The sequence below is a fragment of the Sapajus apella genome, unplaced genomic scaffold (assembly GCF_009761245.1).
Source record: "Sapajus apella isolate SASKATOON/1434 unplaced genomic scaffold, GSC_monkey_1.0 scaffold68, whole genome shotgun sequence".
NCBI lineage: Eukaryota > Metazoa > Chordata > Mammalia > Primates > Cebidae > Sapajus > Sapajus apella.
The window spans coordinates 3,352,595-3,377,071 of record NW_022437008.1 but is presented as its reverse complement, the minus strand read 5'-3'; the positions used below and the strand labels follow the sequence as shown (position 1 = coordinate 3,377,071).

The window sequence follows — 24,477 nt, the reverse complement described above, 5'->3', positions numbered from 1 at the left end:
CCCAGAGGACTCGACAGTCCAGGGAGACCAATTTAGAATCCCAGGGAGCCTGAGTCCTCAGGCTTCCAGACTGACCATGGGTTCCCCTCCTTGTGTCCCCAGTACTATTACTCCGTGAGGGTCTTTGCCGGTCAGGAGCCCAGCTGCGTGTGGGTGGGCTGGGTCACCCCTGATTACCATCAGCATGACATGAGCTTCGACCTCAGCAAGGTCCGGACCGTGACGGTGACCATGGGGGATGAACAAGGCAACGTCCACAGCAGGTACCAGGGCTGTGGGGAGGTGGGAGGTTCAGGGTGGGGAGGGCAGGAGGGAGTGGGCCCTCTGTGGCTGCCTGGCTGTGGGACCTGGGGACCTTCTGGAGCGGGAGGATGCTCTGGAGCACTGGGCGCCCAGCTCGGAAGCTTCCCTCCTCCTCTTCCTCCTCCTCTCTTCCCTCCCTGGTGTTTTTCTTCTCCTCCTCCTCTTTCCCCATTTCCACCTTCCGTTTTCTCCTTTTCCTTCTCATCCTGTTTCACCTCACCCTCCTCCTCCTCCGTTATCTCCTTCTCTCTCCTGCTTCCCTTCCTTTTCCTCCTTCCAGGATCCCCCCCCGCCCCCGTCCCTCGCCGCCCCCAACTCCGCCCCACACCAGCTCCTAGGAGCTCAGGGTCCAGGGGGCTTCAGTGCTCAGGTCTGCAGGGGGTAGACAATTGGGGATGGGACTCTGAGGTCATGTCTTTCCAGGAGCTTGGCGGGGGGGTGTCCAGGGTCCAGAGCTGCTCAGATGACAAGTGCAGTGACCGCTTCTGTCTCCTGCAGCCTCAAGTGCAGCAACTGCTACATGGTGTGGGGCGGGGACTTTGTGAGTCCCGGGCAGCAGGGCCGGGTCAGCCACACGGACCTTGTCATTGGCTGCCTGGTGGACTTGGCCACTGGCTTAATGACCTTTACAGCCAATGGCAAAGAAAGCAACACCTTTTTCCAGGTGAGTCCAGGCCACAGCAACTTAGCGAGAGCATCCTCATGTCCCAGCATCTCAGGACAGCCCTTTTAGATGTCCCCTGAGGCCAGACCTCAGAGATGGAACAGAAACAGTTCCTAGCTTGTCCTCAAGAGGTCGCTGGGAGACCACCTTGTTGAAACTAAGGCCCAGACTGGAGGAGATGGAGTCCAGCCCTTTTTCAAAAATTGAGACAGTCTTGTTTTGTCGCCCAGATTGAGTGCATTGGTATGATCTCAGCTCACTGCGACCTTCGCCTCCCGGGCTCAAGGGATTCTCCTGCTTCAGCCTCCTGAGTAGCTGGGATTACAGGCATACATCATGACAGCTGGCTAATTTTTGTATTTTTAGTAGAGATGGGGTTTCACCATGCTGGCCAGGCTGGTCTCGAACTCCCGACCTCAGGTGATCCGCCTGCCTCGGCCTCCCAAAGTGCTGGTATTACATGTGTGAGCCACCACGTCTGGCCAGAGTCCAGCCTTGACCTTGGAAAGAGGTCTCTATTCCCTCTTAGGCTGGGTGACACTAGTCATCAACTTCTCTTCAGCCAGGGAACACACTAGGAAGGGTCAGAATCCTAAGGTGGCCTTCTCCTTTTCAACATTTTATTCGGAAAAATTTCAATCATACAGCAAAATGGAAGGAACTATATAGATAACACCCTGCACCCACCACCAGAAATCTACTGTCAACATTGCAGCTATTGGCTCTGTCCCTATCCATTAATCTCTCTAAACTGGGTTTGTACAACTTTATTTTTTTGCGTCCATCATTGGCTATGAAATTTTATTGCATTTTATTTTATTTATTTTGAGACAGGGCCTCACTCTGTCCCCCAGACTGAAGTGCAGTGGTGTGATCGCAGCTGACTGCAGCCTCAACTTCCCAGGCTCAAGCAATCCTTCTGCCTCAGCCTGCTAAGTGGCTGGAACTATAGGCATGCACCACCTTGCCTAATTTTTTTTTTTTTTTGTAGAGGCAGGTTCCCCCCATATTGCCCAGCTGGTCTCTAGGTCCTGGGCTCAAACCATCTCCCCACCTTGGCCTCCCAAAGTGCTGGGATTATAGGCACGAGTCGTGGTGTTAGGCCTATTTTTTATTTTTATTTTTTGAGACAGGGTTTCGCTTTGTTACTCAGGCTGGAGTTCCACAGTGAGATCACAGTTCACCGCAGCCTCGACCTTCCTGGGCTCACGTGATCCTTCCGCTTCAGCCTCCTGAATAGCTGGGAACCCAGGCACGTGCCGCCACACCCAGCTGATTTTTTTGTATTTATTGTGGAAATGGTGTCTCACTATGTTGCCCAGGCTGGTCTCAAACTCTTGGTCTCAAGCAACCCTTCTGCCTCAGGCTCCCAGGGAGCTGGGATTGCAGGCATGAGCTACCACTCTTGGCTAAAACTTTATGTTAAATGGAGAATTAGAAACATATACAAGAATGGAATACCAGGTCGGGCGTGGTGGTTCACGCCTGTAATCCCAGCACTTTGGGAGGCCAAGGTGGGCAAATCATGAGGTCAAGAGATCGAGACCAACCTGCCCAACATGGTGAAACCCCATCTCTACTAAAAATACAAAAATTAGCCAGGCATGATGGTGTGCACCTGTAGTCCCAGCTACCTGGAAGCTGAGGCAGGAGAATTGCTTGAACCTGGGAGGTGGAGGCTGCAGGGAGTCGAGATCCAGCCACTGCACTCCAGCCTGGTAATAGAGCAAGACTCCATCTCAAAAAAAAGGCTAGAATAGCATAATGAACTGCCATGCCCCTGTCACACTGCTTCAACTGTTACCCACTCACAGACAGTCTTGTTTCATCTTTTCTGTCTGTTTTTTTGAGAGAGGGTCTCCCTCTACCACCCAGGCTGGAGTGCAGTGGCGCAGTCTCGGCTCACTGCAACCCCTGCATCCTAGGCTCAAGAGAGGCTCCCACCTCAGCCTCCTGAGTAGCTGGGACTACAGGAGCACACCACCACGCCTGGCTAATTTTTGCATTTTTAGTGGAGACAGAATCTTGCTGTGGTGCCCAGGCTGGTCTCAAGCTCCTGGGCTCAAACAGTCCTCCTCTTTCAGCCTTCCAAAGTCCTGGGATGACAGGTATGGGCCACTGTGCCCAGCTCATTTTCACTTTTCATATCTATTTCCCTTCCACATCCACCGGATAATTTTGAAGGAAATTGCAGATATCAGATAGTTTCATCTCTTTTCAGTATGTATCTTTAAAAGATGATAATGATCTTAAGGATTGTAACCACAATACCACTAATCACCTAAAAAAAACATGCAGTGGTTTCTAAATATCATCAAATATCCAGTTTGTGTACAATTTCTCTGGTTGTCCCCAGAATGTGTTTTTACCATTTCTTTGTTTGAATTGGAATCTAAGTAGGGTCATATATTTTATTTTATTTACGATTCATTTGCATTTTTATTTTTTGAGACGGTGTCTCACTGTCACCCAATCTTGGAGTATAGTGGCTCGATCTCAGCTCATTGCAACCTTCACCTCCTGGGCTAAATCCTCACAAGTAGGTGGGACTACAGGCGTGCGCCGCCACACCCGGCTATTTTTTGTATTTTGAGTAGAGACAGAGTCTAGCTATGTTGCCCAGCCTGGTCTCGAACTCCTGGGCTCAAAAGACCCTCCTGCCTTGGCCTCCCAAAATGCTGGGATTACAGTATGAGCCAACATGCTCAACCTTATTTATTTGTTTATTTAAATTTATTAAGACAAGATCTCACTCTAACCCAGGCTGGTGTGCAGTGGTGGAATCTTGGTTCCCTGCAGCCTCTGCCTCCTGCGATCAAATGATCCTCCCATTGCAGCCTCCCAGGTAGCTGGGACTATAGGCATGCACCACTACACTTGGTTAGATTTTGTATTTTTTACAGAGACAGCGTTTCACCATGTTGCCCAGGCCAGTCTTGAACTCCCGACCTGTAACGATTCACCCACCTCTACCTCCCATGTAATACCAGTATATAATCTCATGCTGGGATTACAGGCATGCACCAGCACGCCCAACCCAGGGTCATTTAGCTGGTTGCTCTGTACCTTGAGTTTCATTTCATGTGTAGGCTCCCCCTCAACTTCCCACCCTCAGCCCTGAATGTATTTGTTGAAGGAATCAGGCTATTTGTCCTATAGCCCTTTGCTCCTCAAAGTGTGGTCCCTGGGTCTACCAGCAGGATCAGCATCACCTGGCAGATTGTCAGAGCTGCAGAATCTTTAGCTGGGTCTAGCAGTGCAGTTCCCGCTACTCTGGAGGCTGAGGCAGGTGGATTGCTTAAGTCTGGGAAACAGAGGTTGTAGTGAGCTATGATCGCACCACTGCACTCCAGCCTGGGTGACACAGTGAGACCCTACTTCTTAAAAAAATTCAAATGGGCCCAGGCATGGCGGCTCATGCCTGCAATCCCAGCACTTTGGGAGGCGGAGGCAGGAGGATCACGAGGTTAGGAGATCGAGACCATCTTGGCCAACATGGTAAAACCCTGTCTCTACTAAAAATACAAAAAATTAGCCAGGTGTGGTGGCACACAGCTGTAGTCCCAGCTACTTGGGAGGCTGAGGCAGGAGAATCGCTTGAACATAGGCGATGGAGGTTGCAGTGAGCTGAGATCGAGCCACTGTTCTCCAGTCTGGGAGAGAGTGAGACTCCATTTCAAAAAAAAAAAAAAAAAAAAGCCGGACGTGGTGGCTTAAGCCTGTAATCCCAGCACTGGGAGGCCCCGACGTGGGTGGATCACCTGAGGTCAGGAGTTTGAGACCAACCTGACCAACATGGTGAAACCCTGTCCCTACTAAAAATACAAAATTAGCCAGGCATGGGGGCACATGCCTGTAATCCCAGCTACTTAGGAGGCTGAGACAGGAGAATCACTTGAACCGGGGAGGCAGAGGTTGTAGTGAGCAGAGATCAGGCGGTCGCACTCCAGCCTGGCAACAAAAGTGAAACTCTGTCCCAAAAATTAATTAATTAATTAAAATAAAATAAATGCAGAGTCTCAGGCCCCTTCCCATGCCTGCCGCGCCAGAATCTGCATTTCGACAGGATCCCAGGGGCTTCCTTTGCGTATGAAATCTGGAGAGGGCTGGCCTATTTTCCCACAGCCTGGACCTGGCTGGTACCTTCCTGTGGTGGCAGTTTAACATTTTCCTTTGTCCCTCGTATTTCCTGTAAACTGGGAGTTAGGTCCCAGGGTGCAGTTAGATCAAGTTTGGTATAGGCGAGACTGCTTCAGAGACAGCGTTGTTTGTGGAGGCGGAGGCTGGCTGGACGGTCTCCAGCAAGACAAGTCTGGGATACTTCCTGGAATGTTTTGTTTTGAGATAGGGTCTTGTTCTGTCACCCAGGCTGGAGTGCAGTGGTGGAATCATGGCTCACTGCAGCCTCGACCTCCCAGGCTCAAGCGATTCTCCCACCTCAGCCTCCTGAGTAGCTGCAACAACAGACATGGACCACCACGCCTGGCTACTTTTTTGTGTTTTGTAGAGATGGGGTCTCACTGTGTTGCCCAGGCTGCTCTTGAACTCTATTTTTTTTTTTTTTTTTTTTGACAGAGTTTCACCTTTTGTCCAGGCTGGAGTGCAGTGGTGCCATCTCAGCTCACTGCAACCTCTGCCTCCCAGGTTCAAGCAATTCTCCTGCCTCAGCCTGCAGAGTAGCTGGGACTATAGGCGTGCACCACCATGCCTGGCTAATTTTTGTATTTTTAGTAGAGACACGGTTTCACCATATTGGTCAGGCTGGTCTCAAACTCCTAACCTTGTGATCCACCTGCCTTGGCCTCCCAAAGTGCTGGGATTACAGGTGTGAGCCACTGCACTTGGTGTGCTCTTGAATTCTTAGGCTCAGATGACCCTCCCACTTCAGCCTCCCAAAGTTCTAGTATTACGGGTGTGAGCGACCATTCTCTCTGGGTTTTGAAGAATGAGTGTGCTTAGGAGAGAAATAGGAAAAAGCATTCCCAGACGGGGTGTGACGTGTGCAGAGACCCAGACAACTGGTTGCCCTGGGAGAGAGAGAGGAGGTTGGCCTGGCTGGATCAGAGGTGGGACAGCCTAAGGGTGACCTCTGAACCATTTTGGAGCCTCTAACACCCAAATGAGGACCTGCAAATTAGCCCCAGAGTTTGAGGTCCAGAGTTAACCCTCACTCCAGTCCACCCTCTTTCTCACCTCGTCCTCTTCTCCCCCGCCAGGTGGAGCCCAACACAAAGCTATTTCCTGCAGTCTTCGTCTTGCCCACCCACCAGAATGTCATCCAGTTTGAGCTGGGGAAGCAGAAGGTATGAGTGCTGTGATGGGGTCACTAATGGGGGCAGGCTGAGGCAGGAGGGGTGTGGGGGGGGGTCAGGCAGGCAGAGCCCTTGAAGGGGAGGGGGCAATCCAAGAGGTCTCCCTGGAAGTGGTGTGGTGGGACGGTGGGGGTGGGAACTGGCTATCTTGACCTATGCGTGCCTCTCTGCCCCCAGAACATCATGCCGTTGTCAGCTGCCATGTTCCAGAGCGAGCGCAAGAACCCAGCCCCGCAGTGCCCGCCGAGGCTGGAGATGCAGATGCTGATGCCAGTGTCCTGGAGTCGCATGCCCAACCACTTCCTGCAGGTGGAGACGCGCCGCGCCGGCGAGCGGCTGGGCTGGGCCGTGCAGTGCCAGGAGCCGCTGACCATGATGGCGCTGCACATCCCCGAGGAGAACCGGTCAGGGCCAGCCCAGTGACGCAGGGGTGGGCAGGTGTTGCAAGTCCTCTGGGGGCTGGGTCCAACTCTGTGCCTCCCCCCAGCACAACCCTGAGATTCCAGACAACACCCTGGGAAGCTCCAGCCCTACCTCAGGGGACTTGGGTTCGGCTCAGACATCCCCAAATTACACCGCAGGGGGATTCAGACCCAACTCAGGGGCCTCTAGGCCACCCCAGTGGACCGCAGACCCACCCTAAGAGACCCCAGGCAATACCCCAGGGGCCCAGACCCTCCCCACAGGGCCCCAAACCCATCTCAAGGAGCCAGACCCACATCAAAGAGCCAGACAACACCCCGGGGGCCCCAAGCACACCCCAGGATCCCTGGACATTATTCGGGGAGGCTTGGATGCACCCTTGAGTCTCTTGGGCTTATCCAGGGAGACTTTAAGAAGAATCCTATGGAGATCTCAAACCCACCCCAGGGACCCAGACACACCTAGGGCCACAGATGCGGTCACATGGACGGCAGGATTACTCTCTCTCGTTTTTTCTTGTTTTTTTTTTTTTTTTTTTTTAAGACTGAGTCTTGTTTTGTCACCTAGGCTGGAGTGCAGTGGTGCGATCTCAGCTCACTGCAACCTCCACCTCTGGGTTCAAGCAATTCTCTTGCCTCAGCCTCCCAAGTAGCTGGGATTACAGGCATGCACCACTATGCCTGGCTAATTTTTTGAATTTTTAGTAGAGATGGGGTTTTTCCATGTTGGTCAGGCTGGTCTTGAACTCCCGACCTGGGGTGATCCGCCTGCCTTAGCCTCCCAAAGTGCTGGGATTATAGGTGTGAGCCACCACACCCAGCTGGGATTACTTTTAGGAACTCTGAACACTTCCAGGCACGGTGGCTCATGCCTGTAATCCCAGCACCTTGGGAGGCTGACGCAGCCAGATCACCTGAGGTCAGGAATCTCTACTAAAAATGTAAAAATTAGCCAGTTGTGGTGATGTGCACCTGTAGTTCCAGCTACTCGGGAGGCTGAGGCATGAGAATTTCTTGAACCCGGGAGGCGGAGGTTGCAGTGAGCTAGGATTGTGCCACTGCACTCCAGCCTGGGTAACAGAGCGAGATGCCGTCTCAAAAAATAGAACTCTCAACATGGAAGGGATCCCAGACTCACCTCCCAGACTCACCCAGGAAGCTTCTGACAGGCATGCCGCCTGCCTGCCTTCTTTCCTTCCTTCCTTCCTTCCTTCCTTTATTCATTCATCCATTCAGCAAATAGCTCTAGATTCCTCCTATGTGCTGGGTAGTGCCCTAAGCTAGAGACACCAAGCCCCTGAGGACTGACATTCTAGTAATGCTTGTATATAACTCAGCGTGCTCAAACATGCCCAAAGGGACCCAGAGTCATCCCCAGGACCCCAGACGCACCCATTTATTGATGTATGCTTTCAACAAATATTTCTGGACACAGTGGCTCATGCTTGTAATCTCAGCACTTCAGGAGGCTGAGGAGGGAGGGCTACTTGAGGCCAGAGGTTTGAGACCACCAGGAAGCATAGTGAGAACCCATCTCCACAAAAAAAATTTTTTTAATTAGCTTGACTTGGTGGTGCACACCTGTAGTCTTAGCTACTTGGAGGCTGAGGCAGGAGGATTGCTTAAGCCCAGGAGTTCAAGGTTGCAGTAAACTAGGATCACACCACTTGCCCTCTAGCTTGGCAACAGAGCAAGACCCCATGACTAACAGCAACAAGCTGGGCATGGTGACTCATGCCTGTAATCCCAGCTTTTTGAGAGGCTGAGGTGGACAGATCACCTGAGGTCAGGAGTTTGAGACCAGCCTAACCAACATGGTGAAACCCTGCCTCTACTAAAAATACACACACACACACACACACACACACACACACACAAATTAGCCACAAAAATTAGCTGGGCATGGTGGCACATGCCTGTAATTCCAGCTACAAGGGAGGCTGAGGTAGGATAATTGCTTGAACCTGGGGGCGGAGGATGCGGTGAGCCAAGATCGAGCCATTGTACTCCAGACTGGGCAACAAGAGCAAAACTCCATCTCAAAGCAAACAAACAAAAACCCTGAGCACTTTACTATGTGCTAGGCGTAGTTTTAGGTGCTGGAAACATTACGAACAACAGCAAAAACAAAACAGGCGAAACCGTCCTGCCCTTGGAGTTTACATTCTAATTGTACTCAGACACCACCAGTGTACTCAGACCTGCCGGGGGGGGAGGTTCAAACCCAAGCTGGGGGCCCAAACACATCTCGGGGACATCAGATGCTCTACATGGATCTCAGACTCTTACAAGGTCCCAGACCATCCAAGAGACCCCAGAGGTATCCCAGGGGCCCCCAGATCCCTTAGGGACTTCTAGAACCATTGAAAGACTCCTAGACCCAGCTTCATGGCCCTCACAGGACCCTAAGCTAGGAGGACACTGGGACTCCCTGCTGCAGCCATGGACACTCATCTAAGTGTCTCTGCCTCTGTGAGGTCTGTGTCTCTGTCTCCCATCTTCTCCCACGATGGATGAATTGATAGATGGAATGGAAGGGGTCTGAAGGAGAGATGAATGAATGGGTGGATAATGATGGAGGAAATGGAGGACGAGATGGTGGCTGGACACATGCATGAGGCTCATTCATCTGTCTCTGTGTTTGCCCCTCTGCTGCAGGTGCATGGACATCCTGGAGCTGTCGGAGCGCCTGGACCTGCAGCGCTTCCACTCGCACACCCTGCGCCTCTACCGCGCTGTGTGCGCCCTGGGCAACAATCGCGTGGCACATGCTCTGTGCAGCCACGTGGACCAGGCTCAGCTGCTGCACACCCTGGAGGACGCGCGCCTGCCAGGCCCATTGCGCGCAGGCTACTACGACCTCCTCATCAGCATCCACCTCGAAAGTGCCTGCCGCAGCCGCCGCTCCATGCTCTCGGAATACATAGTGCCGCTCACGCCTGAGACCCGCGCCATCACACTCTTCCCTCCTGGGAGGAGCACAGAAAATGGTCACCCCCGGCACGGCCTGCCGGGCGTTGGAGTCACCACCTCGCTGAGGCCCCCGCATCATTTCTCACCCCCCTGTTTCGTGGCCGCCCTGCCAGCCGCTGGGGCAGCAGAGGCCCCAGCCCGCCTCAGCCCTGCCATCCCGCTGGAGGCCCTGCGGGACAAGGCGCTGAGGATGCTGGGGGAGGCGGTGCGCGACGGTGGGCAGCATGCACGCGACCCTGTCGGGGGCTCTGTGGAGTTCCAGTTTGTGCCTGTGCTCAAGCTCGTGTCCACGCTGCTGGTAATGGCTTCCTCCTGCTTCCCTCTGTCCTGTTCTCTTCCACATTCCCCAAACTCCGCAGATACATGCATCAATCCTCCTCCATTTATGCATCCAACCACCCATTCATTCCCTCCTCCACACATCCATCCACCTTGCTTTTTATCATTATTATGTTTTTTTTTTTTTTTTTTTTTTTTTTCCCTCCCGAGAGGGAGTCTCACTCTGTTGCCCAGGCTGGAGTGCAGTGGTGCTATCTCAGCTCACTGCAACCTCCGCCTCCCAGATTCAAGCAATTCTCCTGCCTCAGCCTCCCGAGTAGCTGGGATTACAGCCGTGTCCCACCACACCCGGCTAATTTTTGTGTTTTTAGTAGAGACGTGCTTTTACCATGTTGGTCAAGCTGGTCTCGAACTCCTGACCTCGGGATCTTCCCACCTCAGCCTCCCAAAGTGCTGGGATTACAGATCAGATGTGAGCCACCACGCCCAGCCTCCATCCATCTATGTATTCTTCCACCATCTCCCTATCCTTCGTTCACCTTTCCTTCCATCTGCTCACCTGTTAACTGTTTATTCATCTCTTCTTCTTTCTTCCTGTTCATCTGTCCAACCAACCATCATTCATCCATCCATCAATCCATCAGTCCTCCACCCACCTTTCCATCTACTCATCCATCCTATCCATTCATGTACATAGATCATCTTGCCATCAACAAGTCCATCTGCCTTTCTGTCCTTCTGTTCTCCACCCACTCCGTCCATCCATCCGTTCATTCATTCATGTACCCATCTATCCATCTATTTGCCCGTCCATTCTTTTATCCATATAGCAGTCCATCTACCATTCCATCTGTTCACCTATCGACCTATTCATTTATGTGTTAATCTATCTTTCCTTCCATAGGTCCAATAATCATCTCCTCCCACCTATGCATCCATCCATACCTCCATCGACAGATCCATCTGTCCTCCATTTCCCACCTACCTTTCATCCATCCAGCTACCCATCTCTCCATTCATATGTATGTACACCCATCCACCTACCCACAAGGCCACCTAGCCATCCACAGCTGTCCATATACCCATTCCCTATTCTTCTATCCATCCCTTGAATCATGTACCCTTTTATTTTTACATCCATCTAACTATTCACTTACATATCCATCATTTTGTTTTGTTTGTTTGTTTTTGAGACAGGGTCTCGCTCTGTCACCCAGGCTGGAGTGCAATGGCACCATAATGGCTCACTGTAGCCTCAACCTCCTGAGCTTAAACAATCCTTTTACCTCAGCCTCCTGAATAGGTGGGACTACAGGTGTGTACCACCATGCCCAGCTAATTTTTAAATTTTTTGTAGAGGTGGAGTCTCACTATGTTTCCCAAGCTGGTCTTGAACTCCTGAGCTCAAGCAATTCTCTCACCTTGGCCTCCCAGTGTTGGGATTACAGGCATGAGACATTCTGCTCAACCTAATTTTGTTTTTATTTACTATTTTTAATTTTATTTTGCGAGAGCAGGGTCATGCCCCGGCTGGTATGTGGTGGCATAATGGCAGCTCACTGCAGTCTCCAATTCCTGGGCTCAGGTGGTCATCCTGCCTCAGCCTCCCAAAATACTGGGATTACAGGTGAGAACCACCATACCTGGACCCAACTTTTCATACAAACCTATCCAGCCATGTGGCCAGCCCTCTCCCCTGCCCTCATGGCTATTCACTAATTTATCTATGTAGCCACATATTCATTTACTTGCTCGTGCACCTATTACCCCATCCATCACCTACCCACCTACCTACACATCATTTATCCTTCTCTCATCCATCCGCCCATCATCCCTTCCTCCACCCTTTCCTTCATCTTTCCATCATCATCCGCTTATTCATTCATCTTTCCTTCAGACCTCTACCATTCCAACTCTCGACTCATCCAGCCAGCCATCCAGTCCTCCCTCCATTCATCCATCTCTCTCCCCCTCACTCTTCCTCCCTTTCATCTACTCCGTCTTTACTTCCTTGTGTTAGCATCTTCTTAAAATTTTTTTTTTTTTTTTGGGATGGAATCTCCCTCTGTTGCCCAGGCTGGAGTGCGTGGCATCATCTCAGCTCACTTCAACCTCTGCCTCCATGGTTCAAGTGATTCTCCTGCCTCAGCCTCCTAAGCACCTGGGACTACAGGCATGCGCCACCACACTCAGCTAAATTTTTTTTTTTTTTTGTATTTTTATAGAGACGGGGTTTCATCATGTTGGCCAGGCTGGTCTCGAACTCCTGGCCTGAAGTGATCCACCCACCATTGCCTCCCAAAGTGCTGGGATTACAGGTGTGAGCCACTGCGACCTGCCTCATGTGTTAGCATCTTTTTTTTTCTTTTCTTTTCTTTTTTTTTTTTTTTTTTGAGACAGAGTTTCACTCTTGTTACCCAGGCTGGAGTGCAATGGCGTGATCTCGGCTCACTGCAACCTCCGCCTCCTGGGTTCAGGCAATTCTCCTGCCTCAGCCTCCTGAGTAGCTGGGATTATAGGCACGTGCCACCATGCCCAGCTAATTTGTGTGTGTGTGTTTTTTTAGTAGAGGCGGGGTTTCACCTGTTGACCAAGATGATCCTGATCTCTTGACCTTGTGATCCACCCGCCTCGGCCTCCCAAAGTGCTGGGATTACAGGCGTGAGCCACCGCGCCTGGCCATGTGTTAGCATCTTTATCGTGTTGACCGGGAGCTGGTGTATGCTGGGAGCTATGCAGATGTAGGGTGTTTCCTGGGCCAGAGGACACAGCATATGCTTAGGCTTGGGAGAAAGGACACTCACCTGTGATGGGAGAGGCCACTCATATTTGGCTCTGTGGTCTGGGCTATGTGGATGGGACACAGGGTATGGACCTGCGTGGATCTTAAGGAGGGTGGACGGCAAGGCGGGGGATGCTATTCCTGCTGTGGGAGGAATCGGATCAGCCAGTGCAGGAATGACTGGCATGTGCAGGAGGAGCATGTCTGGGGAGTGAGGCCAGGGCCTGAGGATGGAGGCCTTGCAGGCCGCAGTGAAGAATCCAGACTTTGTCCCGTAGGTGATGGGCATCTTTGGCGATGAGGATGTGAAACAGATCTTGAAGATGATTGAACCTGAAGTCTTCACTGAGGAAGAAGAGGAGGAGGAGGAGGAGGAGGAGGAGGAAGAGGAGGATGAGGAGGAGAAGGAGGAGGATGAGGAGGAAGCGGCACAAGAGAAGGAAGATGAGGAAAAAGAGGAAGAGGAGGCAGCAGAAGGAGAAAAAGAAGAAGGCTTGGAGGAGGGACTGCTCCAGATGAAGCTGCCGGAGTCTGTGAAGTTACAGGTGGGCTGCTGCTCCCTGCTTTTCAGCCTCCATCCATCTGGGCTGGGAGACAGAGGGTAGGTGGGGTGCGAGCCTGGACCTCTCCCTCAGGCAGTGGGGAGCTGTGGAAATGCATGCGGCGGGGAGCGATGCTGCCCTGGAAAGATCTCTGTTTTCCATGGAGATGAGACCCTGGAGAAGGCAGGCTTTTGCTTTTTTTTTTTTTTTTTTCCTTGAGACAGAATTTTGCTCTGTCACCCAGGCTGGAGTACAGTGGCGTGATCTTCGCTCACTGCAACCTCCACCTTCTGGGTTCAAGCAATTCTCCTGCCTTAGCTTCCTGAGTAGCTGGGATCACAGGCATGAGCCACCATGCCTGGCTAATTTTTGTATTTTTAGTAGAGATGGGGTTTCGCCACATTGGCCAGGCTGGTTTCGAACTCCTGACCTCAGGTGATCCACCCACCTTGGCTCCCCAAAGTGTTGGGATTACAGGCGTGAACCTCTGCACCCAATGAAGGCAGGCTTAAGGTTCTGGGCAGCAAATGATGGTGGCTGGACCATGGAGGGCAGGGCCATGGAGAGGGGAGAGGAAGCAAGAGAAGGTTCAAGAAGTCCCGATGGTCTCACCTCCACCTTTCTTCCCGCGTGGCTGTCCTTCTGCAGATGTGCCACCTGCTGGAGTATTTCTGTGACCAAGAGCTGCAGCACCGTGTGGAGTCCCTGGCAGCGTTTGCAGAGCGCTATGTGGACAAGCTTCAGGACAACCAGCGGGACCGCTACGGCCTCCTCATGAAAGCCTTCAGCATGACCGCAGCAGAGACTGCAAGACGCACCCGCGAGTTCCGCTCCCCGCCCCAGGAGCAGGTCACCTGACCTCTGACGCTGGTCACTCTTACTGCCTAAACGCCAACCTCAACATCTCCCGACTCTTATCATTGAGGACCCTCAACCTCTAAACCCATGCTTGACCCCTAATTATACATTTATCTCCTACCTTCTGAACCAACCTGACCTCTGAGTCACCCCACACTGACCCTGACTCCTATTAGACCTCTGGCCCTAGTCTCCCAGTCTTCATTAACTCACAGTCCACTCATGACCTTAGACGCAGACTTATGATTGCATCTTCTGTCTCTGATCTCAGAGTTCCTGCTTTGGGAACTCAGACCCTCCTCATTCTAACTTTTGACCTTCCCCTAGATCAATATGCTCCTGCATTTCAAAGATGGTACAGATGAGGAAGACTGTCCTCTCCCTGAAGAGATTCGACAGGATTTGCTTGATTTTCATCAAGACCTGCTGGCACACTGTGGTAAGGAGCGGGGATCAGAGAGTCCCCCCCATGCTAACTTTCTCAAGACCCCTCCAGAAGTTTCCCTAAGATTTCCTGACCTTAACCCTCCACAGTGTTGGTGCTATGTAACTATTGGTTGAATGAATGAATGAATGAATATATTAGTGAACAGTTAGATGATACGTGGAAGGATATGTTTTTATGAGTATTTGGGTGGATGGATATAAGCAGATAAATGAATGGGTATGTCAACTGATGAATAGAAAAAGCGGGTGAAAAATGGCTGTCTGGAAAGATGGATGGATGAAGAGAAGGACGGATGGATGGTTGAGAATTGGGTGGAGACCTGGCTGGCTGGGTGGAAGGACAGATGAATGACCTCCATAGTTTCTGATGATGACAGGTCAGCTGATAGTCTTATTGCAATTCCCTTATACACGATGAATTATTTTTCCCTGGCTGACTTTTAAGATTTTCTCTTTGCCTTTGCCTTTCAACAGTTTAGTACGATATGCCTAGGTGTAGAGCTCTTTGAATTTATCCTACTGGAAGTTTGTTGAGTTTCTTGAATATATAATTATTTTTTTTATCAAAGTTGGAACATTTTTGACAATTATTTATTCAAATATTTTTCTGCCCCTTACGTCTTCCTCTGGGACTCTCATTATGCACATATTGGTACACTTGATGGCATCCCACAGGTCTGTGAGATTTGCTTTCATTTTCTTTTTTTTTTTTTTTTTTTTTTTTTTTTTTGGAGACAGTTTTACTTGTCACCAAGGCTGGAGTGCAGGGGCACAATCTCAGCTCACTTCATCTTCTGCCTCCTGGGTTCAAGCCATCCTCCTATCTTAGCCTCCTGAGAAGCTGGGACAACAGATGTGTGCTACCATGCCTGGGTAATTTTTTTTTTTTTTAAGGCAATGTTTCACCATGTTGGTCAGGCTGGCCTTGAACTCCCAACCTCAGGTGATCCGCCTGCCTTGGCCTCCAAAGTGCTTGGATTACAGGCATGAATAATTTTTAAAATTTTCTGTAGAGTCAGGGTTTTGCCATGTTGCCCAGGCTGGTCTTGAACTCCTGGACTGAAGCAATTTGTATGCCTGGGCCTCCCAAAGTGCTGGGATTACAAGTGTGGGCCACCACACTAGCCCATTTTTCTTTGTTCTTTTGCTTTTCTGTTCTTCAGGCTAATCTCTATGTCCTACCTTCAAGTTCACTGACTATTTCTTCTACCAGCTCAAATATGCTGTTGAATCCCCTCTAGTAATTTTTTATTTCAGTTACTTTATTTTTCAACTCTAGAATTTCTATATTTTATTCCACCTTTTTATTAGTATTCACTACTGGGTGAGTCACTACTCTCATACTTCTTTTAATTCTTCAGACATGGTTTCCTTTAGTTCTTTGGACATATTTGCAAGGTTGATTTAAAAGACAAATGTTTCATAGAAGGAATAAATCAACAAAGACATGAGCATATAAAGAAGTAAACGAGGCCAGGGATGGTGGCTCATGCCTGTAATCCCAGCACTTTGGGAGGCTGCGGTGGGCCGATGGCTTGAGCTCAGGAGTTCGAAACCAGCCTCGGCAACATGGCAAGACCCCCATCTCTACAAAAAAAAAAAAAAAAAGTACAAAATTAACAGGGCATGGTGGCACACACCTGTAGTCCCAGCTACTCAGAAGGCTGAGGTAGGAGGATGGCTTAAGCCTAGGAGGCAGAGGTTGCAGTGAGCTGAGATCACGCCACTGCCCTCAAGCCTGGGCAAAAGAGCAAGACACTGTCTCAAAAAAAAAAAGGAAATGAAATTAAAAACTCCATGAATGCAAATATGCACAAATGAAGAAGTGAGTGTGTGAGTAGGTGAATAAGCAAACTGATGAATGACATTTCCCCCCTGCTTGACCACTTCCAGGAATTCAGCTGGAGGGAGAGGAGGAGGAACCAGAGGAAGAGGTCACCCTGGGCAGCCGCCTCATGAGTCTGTTAGAGAAAGTGCGGCTGGTGAAGAAGAAGGAGAAAACTGAGGAGGAACAGCCAGCTGAGGAGAGCAAACCCCGTGAGGACTGGGGTCACCAGGGAAAGGGCAGGGGTGGTGCTCCCCTGTGTCTGGGGAGCCTCTGTGTCCCAAAGAGGGCATAAGGACAGATGCAAGGGAGGGATAGAGAGGCAGAAGGGAGAGGGAAGAGCGGCGGGCTCATGAGAAAGGAGGCAAACTGGAAGCAGGTGCAGTGGGGTGGCTCACACCTGCAATCCCAGCACTTTGGGAGGCGAAGGTGGGTGGATCACTTGAGGTCAGGAGTTCAAGACCAACCTGGCCAACATGGTGAAACCCCTTCTCCACTAAAAATACGAACATTAGCTGGGCATGGCAGTGCACACCTGTACTCCCAGCTACTTGGAGGCTGAGGTATGAGAATGGCTTGAACCCAGGAGGTGAGGGTTGCAGTGAGCCCAGACTGTGCCCACTGCACTCCAGCCTGGGTGACAGAGCAAAACTGACAAAAAAAAAAAAAAAAAAAAAAAAAAAAAAAAAAAAAGGCATGCTGGAGGTTAGGCCCAAAGATAGGGGCTGCAGAACATGTGTGTTGGGACCAGGATGTGACACAGCCTGCCAGTTTAGTGGCAAACCTCTAACCCAGGGATGGCGGCACCCCTGAACCACTGTGGCTTCTGTGGCCTTGCAGCTTCTCTTTTCTCTCTTGTTGAGACAATTGCCATGCTGAGGGACTAGACAAGCAGTTGTGATGAATGTTGGGCCAATGTGTTATTTTGCAAACTGCTCATTAGCCGTATCTAACAAGGACAGAGCTCCTGACGTTGCTGCAGGTTTTATCCCACAACATTTAGGAAACTTTTATGGGGCCAGCTCAGCCAGGCACTCTTACCAGGGCTGGGAAATACAACTGAGGGGGGAGAGTCAAAGCCCCTGTTTGGAAAGTTTAGATTTTTAATTTTTTTTTTTTTTTTTTTGAGACAGTGTCTTGCTGTGTTGCCCTGGCTAGAGTGCAGTGGTGCAGTCTCGGCTCATTGCAACCTCTGCCTCCTGGGTTCAAATGATTCTCCTGCCTCAGCCTCTCAAGTAGCTGGGACCACAGGCACACACCACCACCATGCCTGGCTAATTTTTGTATTTTTAGTAGAGACAAGGTTTCACCATGTTGGCTGTGCTTGTCTCAAACTCCTGACCTCAGGTGATCCACCTGCCGTGGCCTCCCAAAGTGCTGGGATTACAGGCCTGAGCCACCACACCCAGCCAAATCCACAGATTTTTATAGAACAAACAGGATGGCGACATGTGCTTTCAAAGGTGCATGGTGAAGTGCTTCTGGTCGGCTCTGGTATCTTGCAGTTGTACAATTAATTATTCCCCTTGAAATTTTTGGGATGCCCTTGTGGTCTGGGTAGTAGGGCGAACAGAACAAAGAGATTCTGGGGGGAATAGAAAAAAATTTGTCAGGCTGGGCACAGTGGCTCACACCTATAATCCTAGCCCTTTGGGAGGCCAGAGTAGGAGGATCACTTGAGCCCAGGAGTTCGACGCTGCAGTGAGCTGTGATTGCACCGCTGCACCCCAGCCTGGGCAGCAGAGCAAGACACTGTCTCAAAAACAAAGAAAAAAATCTGCTAGAATCTGCCTGCTCCTGGCAGGTGGGGGATGGGAGTGGTTAGTAACTGGGAAAACTTCTGGAACAGGGCCCCGTCCACATGGTTCTGGCCCAAGGCCCCGTGTGCTGACCGGCCCTGCACAGCACTCCAAGCCTTGCGCTATCTCCTTCCCAGGGTCCCTGCAGGAGCTGGTGTCCCACATGGTGGTGCGCTGGGCCCAGGAGGACTTTGTGCAGAGCCCCGAGCTGGTGCGGGCCATGTTCAGCCTCCTGCACCGGCAGTACGACGGGCTGGGTGAGCTGCTGCGTGCCCTGCCGCGGGCGTACACCATCTCGCCGTCCTCTGTGGAAGACACCATGAGCCTGCTCGAGTGCCTGGGCCAGATCCGCTCACTGCTCATCGTGCAGATGGGCCCCCAGGAGGAGAACCTCATGATCCAGAGCATCGGGTGAGAAGCTGCCCTGACCCCTTCTCTGCTTACCCCCTTGGGTAATGGAGGCCCTCAGGATACAATAACATTCCGTTCCCCAACTTCCGGCCATCCTCTGGTTGACCTACTCCATCTCCTGGCTGCTAGCCCACCTCCCTGGGTAATGTCTCCTTGCCTTACCTCTCCACCCTCAGCGGTAGCAGCTCCACTTACTGTGTGACTCTCAGCATGACGTTTACCCTTTGTGTGTGTGTATGTGTGAGACAGAGTCTCCCTCTGCCGCCCAGGCTGGAGTGCAATGGCGTGATCTCAGCTCCCTGCAACCTCCACTTCCCAAGTTCAAGTGATTCTCCTATCTCAGCCTCCTGAGTAGCTGGGATTCCAGGCACACACCACCATGCTTGGTGAATTTTTTCTATTTAGTAGGGACAGGGTTTCACCATGATGGTCAGGCTGGTCTCAAATGGCTCACCTCAGGTGATACACCCCCCTTGGCCACCCAAAGTGCTGGGATTAGAGGCGTGAGCCACCACACCTGGCCAAGGTTCCTTTTTGAGCTTCAGTTTCTTCATCTGTAAAACGGGGCAGATCCAACCCTGCTCCAAAGGGTTGTGCTGTGGCTTCAGTGAGCTCGTGCGAATAATCATCATCGTGGTAGTAGCACTGAGCACTCAGTGTCAAATGTGTCTCATTCACGCAGTAAACATTTATTAAGCACCTACTGCATGCCCAGGCCCTTCTAGGTGTTTTTGAGACAGGGTCTCACTCTGTTGCCCAGGCTGGCGTGCAGTGGCCCCATCATAGCTCACTACAGCCTCAACTTCCTGGGCTCAAGTGATCCTCCTGCCTCAGCCTCCTGAGTAGCTGGGACTGCAGACACACACCACCATGCCCAGCCTATTTGTAAATATTTTGTATAGGGAGGGTCTTGCTATGTTGCCCAGGCTGCTCTTAAACTCCTGGGCTCAAGTGATCCTCCCACCTCAGCATTCCAAAGGGCTGTAATTACAAAGTGTGAGCCACCATGCTGGGATGACATTTGATGAAAGGCAACATGGCAAAGATCTACGCCCTAGAGGAGCCTGCCTTGGGTGCATGCCTCAGTCTCCCTATCAGTGAAACAGGGACCATTCCTACCACAGTGGCTATAGGAACTATTGTTTTTGGTTTGTTTGTTTGTTTGAGATGGAGTCTTGCTCTGTTGCCCAGCCTGGAGTGCAGTGGCACAATCACTGCTCACTGCAACCTCCACCTACCAGGTTCAAGCGATTCTCCCACCTCAGCCTCCCATGTAGCTGGGATTATGGGCGTGCGCCACCATGCCCGGCTAACTTTTGTATTTTTACTAGAAATGGGGTTTCACCATGTTGGCCAGGCTGATCTCGAACTCCTGACCTCAAGTGATCCTCCGGCCTTGGCCTCCCAAAGTGCTGGGATTACACGTTTGAGCCACTGAGCCCAGCCAGCTAAAGGAACTGAGTGAGTTCAGATCTGTAAAGGGAGTGGTACCAGGCACAGAGTGAGAGGGCCAAGAATGCCAACTGCCATCACAGAGGTGGCTGTGGCACCCCCCAGACTTGGCCCCACGGCCCCTGGTGACCCTGCGCACTCTGCTTGTCTACAGGAACATCATGAACAACAAAGTCTTCTACCAACACCCGAACCTGATGAGGGCACTGGGCATGCATGAGACGGTCATGGAGGTCATGGTCAACGTCCTCGGGGGCGGCGAGTCCAAGGTGAGGGCCCAGTGGGCACTGGGGAGCTCAGGGGAGGGGTCCACAGAGGGCAGGCCCTGACCACTGGCCCACCCTGCCTGTCCCAGGAGATCCGCTTCCCCAAGATGGTGACAAGCTGCTGCCGCTTCCTCTGCTATTTCTGTCGCATCAGCCGGCAGAACCAGCGCTCCATGTTTGACCACCTGAGCTACCTGCTGGAGAACAGCGGCATCGGCCTGGGTGAGAACCCCTGTGCTCAAGGGCTGTCCCCCAGAACCCACTCCTGGCACCCCGTCCAGGCCTGCCCCACTCCCCACCAGCTCACCCGCTCATTCATTCAACAAACTGTCCCTCTCAACCATGGCTCTGGCCCTGTAATGAGTAATGCTGCGGACAGAATAGTGACCCCAGTAGTGACAGCCCAGAGTGGTCAGGGCTTGGATGAGGGAAATACAGACCAGAGGAGGCATCTGATCCAGGTTGGAAAACAAGTGGTCAGGGAGGGCTTCCAAGAAGAGGTGAGACAAGGAGGAGTGAGACTTTCTTACCACCTCTCACCCCACAGGCATGCAGGGCTCCACACCCCTGGACGTGGCCGCTGCCTCCGTCATTGACAACAATGAGCTGGCCTTGGCATTGCAGGAGCAGGACCTGGAAAAGGTGTGGAGGGCAGGGCTGGGCCCTGGGCCTGGGGGAGGAGATTGGGCCCCACGTGGCTGCTTGGGACACCTGCTGATTCTGAACTCATTCTTGGGGGCAATTCTGGATTATCGAGTGCCCAACCAGAAGGAGATCCAGTTGCTCATTCATGGGAAGCTTCCTGGCTGGGGGCAGGTCCACACTCCATGCTTCCTGGCTGGGGGCAGGTCCACACTCTAGGCTTCCCTGGTGGGGGCAGGTCTGGACTCCATGCTTCCAGGCTGGGGGCAGATCCGCACTCTAGCTTCCTGGCCAGGGGCAGGTCTGCACTCTAGCTTCCCTGGCCGGGGGCAGGTCTGGACTCCATGCTTCCGGGCTGGGGGCAGATCCGCACTCTAGGCTTCCCTGGTGGGGGCAGGTCTGCACTCCATGCTTCCGGGCTGGGGGCAGATCCACACTCTGGGCTTCCTCGGTATGTGGCCTTGGCACATTTCTTGGCCAAGTGTACAGTAGTGAAGCGCCTGGGCTCCAGAATGCAGCAACTTTGCTTCTGCTCCCCTCACTCCCTGGCTGTGTGGCCTTGAATAAGTGACGTAGAGTCTCCGGACCCCTGTTGCCTCATCTGTACAACGAATGTAGTCATAGAAATGACGTCATGGAGTCATTCTGAGGATTAAATGAGCTAATCCAGGAAAGCATTTGTAAAGGGGCATAGCAGCAAGCTGCTGTTACGTTATCATTCAACAAATATGTGGTGTTCACGTACATGTGGCAGGACCTGTGCAAAACAGTAGTAATATGTCAGTCCAAAATCCCTGTCCGGCCAGACAGAGTAGTCTTTACTGTAACCTGTCTCATCAGCAGGGTCTTTATGACCTGTATCTTGTGCCAACCTCCCATCTCACTCTGTGACTTAGAATGCCTTGACTGTCTGGGAACACAGCTCAGTAGGTCCCAGCCTCATTTTACCCAAACCCTGTTCAAGATGGAGTCGTTCTAGTTCACATGCCTCTGACAGGACCAGGGCTAACTGGCCAAGGGATCAGAGCTGAACCAGACCAAGGACCCACAGGGCAGAGCAGAGGGCTGAGCCCGGGAGGCCAGTAGCTTGGGTCTGGTCTTTAACTGACCCTCTCCTGCCCCCAGGTTGTGTCCTACCTGGCAGGCTGTGGCCTCCAAAGCTGCCCCATGCTTGTGGCCAAAGGGTACCCAGACATTGGCTGGAACCCCTGCGGTGGAGAGCGCTACCTGGACTTTCTGCGCTTCGCTGTCTTCGTCAATGGTGAGGAGGGGGTGGCAGCGGCAGGGCGGGAAGTGTGGGGCCACAGGTCACCCCACAGGTGGGGTCCAGGCAGGGATCCCTTCCAGCGGGTCTGGGGCTGTGTTACCCCTGGAGGTGTTGGGTCCTGGGCCAGCGTGGAGAGGTCTCTGATGGTGGCTCATGAGTCCACCTGTCCCCACACGGGAGTCCAGGTGAGAGCGTGGAGGAAAACGCCAACGTGGTGGTGCGGCTGCTCATCCGGAAGCCCGAGTGCTTCGGACCCGCCCTGCGGGGTGAGGGTGGCTCAGGGCTGCTGGCCGCCATTGAAGAGGCCATCCGCATCTCCGAGGACCCCGCAAGGGATGGCCCAGGCATCCGCAGGGACCGGCGGCGCGAGCAGTGAGTCTCCTGGCCCCCTCCTCAATACGGCAACCCGCCCTCCCCGGCCCCTGGCTGCCTCCCCCACCCACCCACCTTCCCTGCAGCTTTGGTGAGGAGCCGCCTGAAGAAAACCGGGTGCACCTGGGACACGCCATCATGTCCTTCTATGCCGCTTTGATCGACCTGCTGGGACGCTGTGCACCAGAGATGCATGTGAGACCCCAAGGCGGGGCGGGATGGGGAAGGAGGCAGGCACAGCAGCCTTGAACGCCTCAAGCAGGCACTTGGTGGCCTTGAGTGAGCTCCCATATGTGGGTGGTCCTGGAATAGCAATGCTGGGGACACAACAGTGACCAAGACGCCCCAGGCCCTGGTCTCACAGAGCTCCCAGTCCAGTGGGGGAGACAGACAGTGACACCCAGAATGGCCAGGGCTGGGATGGAGAGCACAGGGAGAGGGGTCGGGGCCAGGATGGCGGGGCACACAGAGAGGGGTCAGGATGGGGATGGGGTCACAGGGAGAGGGGTCAGGGCCAGGATGAGGGGTCACAGGGAGAGGGGTCGGGGCCAGGATGAGGGGTCGCAGGGAGAGGAGTCAGGATGGGGATGTAGGGGTACAGGGAGAGAGGTCAGGCCTGGAGTCGGGGGGCACAAGCAAAGGGGTCAGGATGGGGATTGAGGGGTCCAAGGAGAGAGTTCAGGGCTGCACAGGCAGAGGAATGAGGGCTGGAAACTCTAGACAGCCCCCTAGAAAGAGGCCTGCTCTACCCTCTTGTGTCGTAAGGGAGGGAGTGGAGCAGCCACTGAGTGGGACACCGGCACCTGATGAGTGCCCCTCGCCCTCCCCCCATTCCCCAGCTGATCCAAGCTGGCAAGGGTGAAGCCCTGCGGATCCGCGCCATCCTCCGCTCCCTCGTGCCCTTGGAGGACCTCGTGGGCATCATCAGCCTCCCACTGCAGATCCCTACCCTGGGCAAAGGTGCGGAGGGGATGGGACTTGGCAAAGGAGTGATAGTGGGGAGGGAGAAGCTGGGTCTGAAGGGCATCCCTGAACCCGCCCTCCCTGCAGACGGGGCTCTGGTGCAGCCAAAGATGTCGGCATCTTTTGTGCCGGACCACAAGGCGTCCATGGTGCTCTTCCTGGACCGTGTGTATGGCATCGAGAACCAGGACTTCTTACTGCATGTGCTGGACGTGGGGTTCCTGCCCGACATGAGGGCGGCTGCCTCGCTGGACACGGTGAGCAGCCCCGCCCAGCCTGGCCACCCTCCCCGCCTCCACAGAGGGACAGAAAATGGGTCACGGTAGAGCAGAAGCAGCTGCTTTTGTTTTTCTTGGGATTGTGGACATATCATAATCCCCAACACCATCAACAAGATAGAAAACAAAAACCAAGAGACACTCTGAATTCCGATGGAGGATGAGTAGGAATCTCCATGACCTCCAGTTATAAGAAATCATCGTTCAAGGCCGGGCTCGGTGGCTCATGCCTGTAATCCCATCACTTTGGGAGGCCGAGGCAGGCAGATCACAAGGTCAGGAGTTCAAGGCCAGCCTATCTAACATGGTGAAACCCTGTCTGTACTAAAAATACAAAAATTAGCCGGGTGTGGCAGCATGCACCTGTAATCTCAGCTACTCGGGAGGCTGAGGCAGGAGAATCGCTCCAACCTGGGAGGCAGAGGTTGCAGTGAGCCAAGATGGTGCCACTGCACTCCAGCCTGGGTGACAGAGTGAGACTCCATCTCAAAAAAAAAAAAAAAAAAAAAAAAAAGAGAGAGAAATGTTCGCAGTGTTGGTGTAGCACTGCAGACATGTAGACTCGGTACAGCAACAGCAATAACAGAAGGTGACAGAGCAAGGACCAGGAGTACGGAGAA

The 24,477-nt window shown here is 52.5% G+C and overlaps 1 protein-coding gene across 3 annotated transcripts in view; it reads left to right on the top strand.

Annotated features, from left to right (window-relative positions):
• Window positions 1-24,477, top strand: part of RYR1 (ryanodine receptor 1) — a 153,053-nt gene that overhangs the window by 45,907 nt on the left and 82,669 nt on the right. For all 3 annotated transcript variants that reach the window (XM_032248849.1, XM_032248848.1, XM_032248847.1), the window contains exons 30-47: window positions 103-263; window positions 802-967; window positions 6,184-6,270; window positions 6,457-6,683; window positions 9,360-9,972; window positions 13,014-13,280; window positions 13,926-14,126; window positions 14,463-14,574; window positions 16,476-16,619; window positions 18,344-18,617; window positions 20,224-20,338; window positions 20,425-20,557; window positions 20,883-20,977; window positions 22,103-22,238; window positions 22,430-22,616; window positions 22,703-22,811; window positions 23,456-23,576; window positions 23,667-23,836. In XM_032248849.1, coding sequence (XP_032104740.1) covers window positions 103-263; window positions 802-967; window positions 6,184-6,270; window positions 6,457-6,683; window positions 9,360-9,972; window positions 13,014-13,280; window positions 13,926-14,126; window positions 14,463-14,574; window positions 16,476-16,619; window positions 18,344-18,617; window positions 20,224-20,338; window positions 20,425-20,557; window positions 20,883-20,977; window positions 22,103-22,238; window positions 22,430-22,616; window positions 22,703-22,811; window positions 23,456-23,576; window positions 23,667-23,836 — 3,318 coding nt within the window. The remainder of the gene's footprint in view (window positions 1-102; window positions 264-801; window positions 968-6,183; window positions 6,271-6,456; window positions 6,684-9,359; window positions 9,973-13,013; window positions 13,281-13,925; window positions 14,127-14,462; window positions 14,575-16,475; window positions 16,620-18,343; window positions 18,618-20,223; window positions 20,339-20,424; window positions 20,558-20,882; window positions 20,978-22,102; window positions 22,239-22,429; window positions 22,617-22,702; window positions 22,812-23,455; window positions 23,577-23,666; window positions 23,837-24,477) is intronic.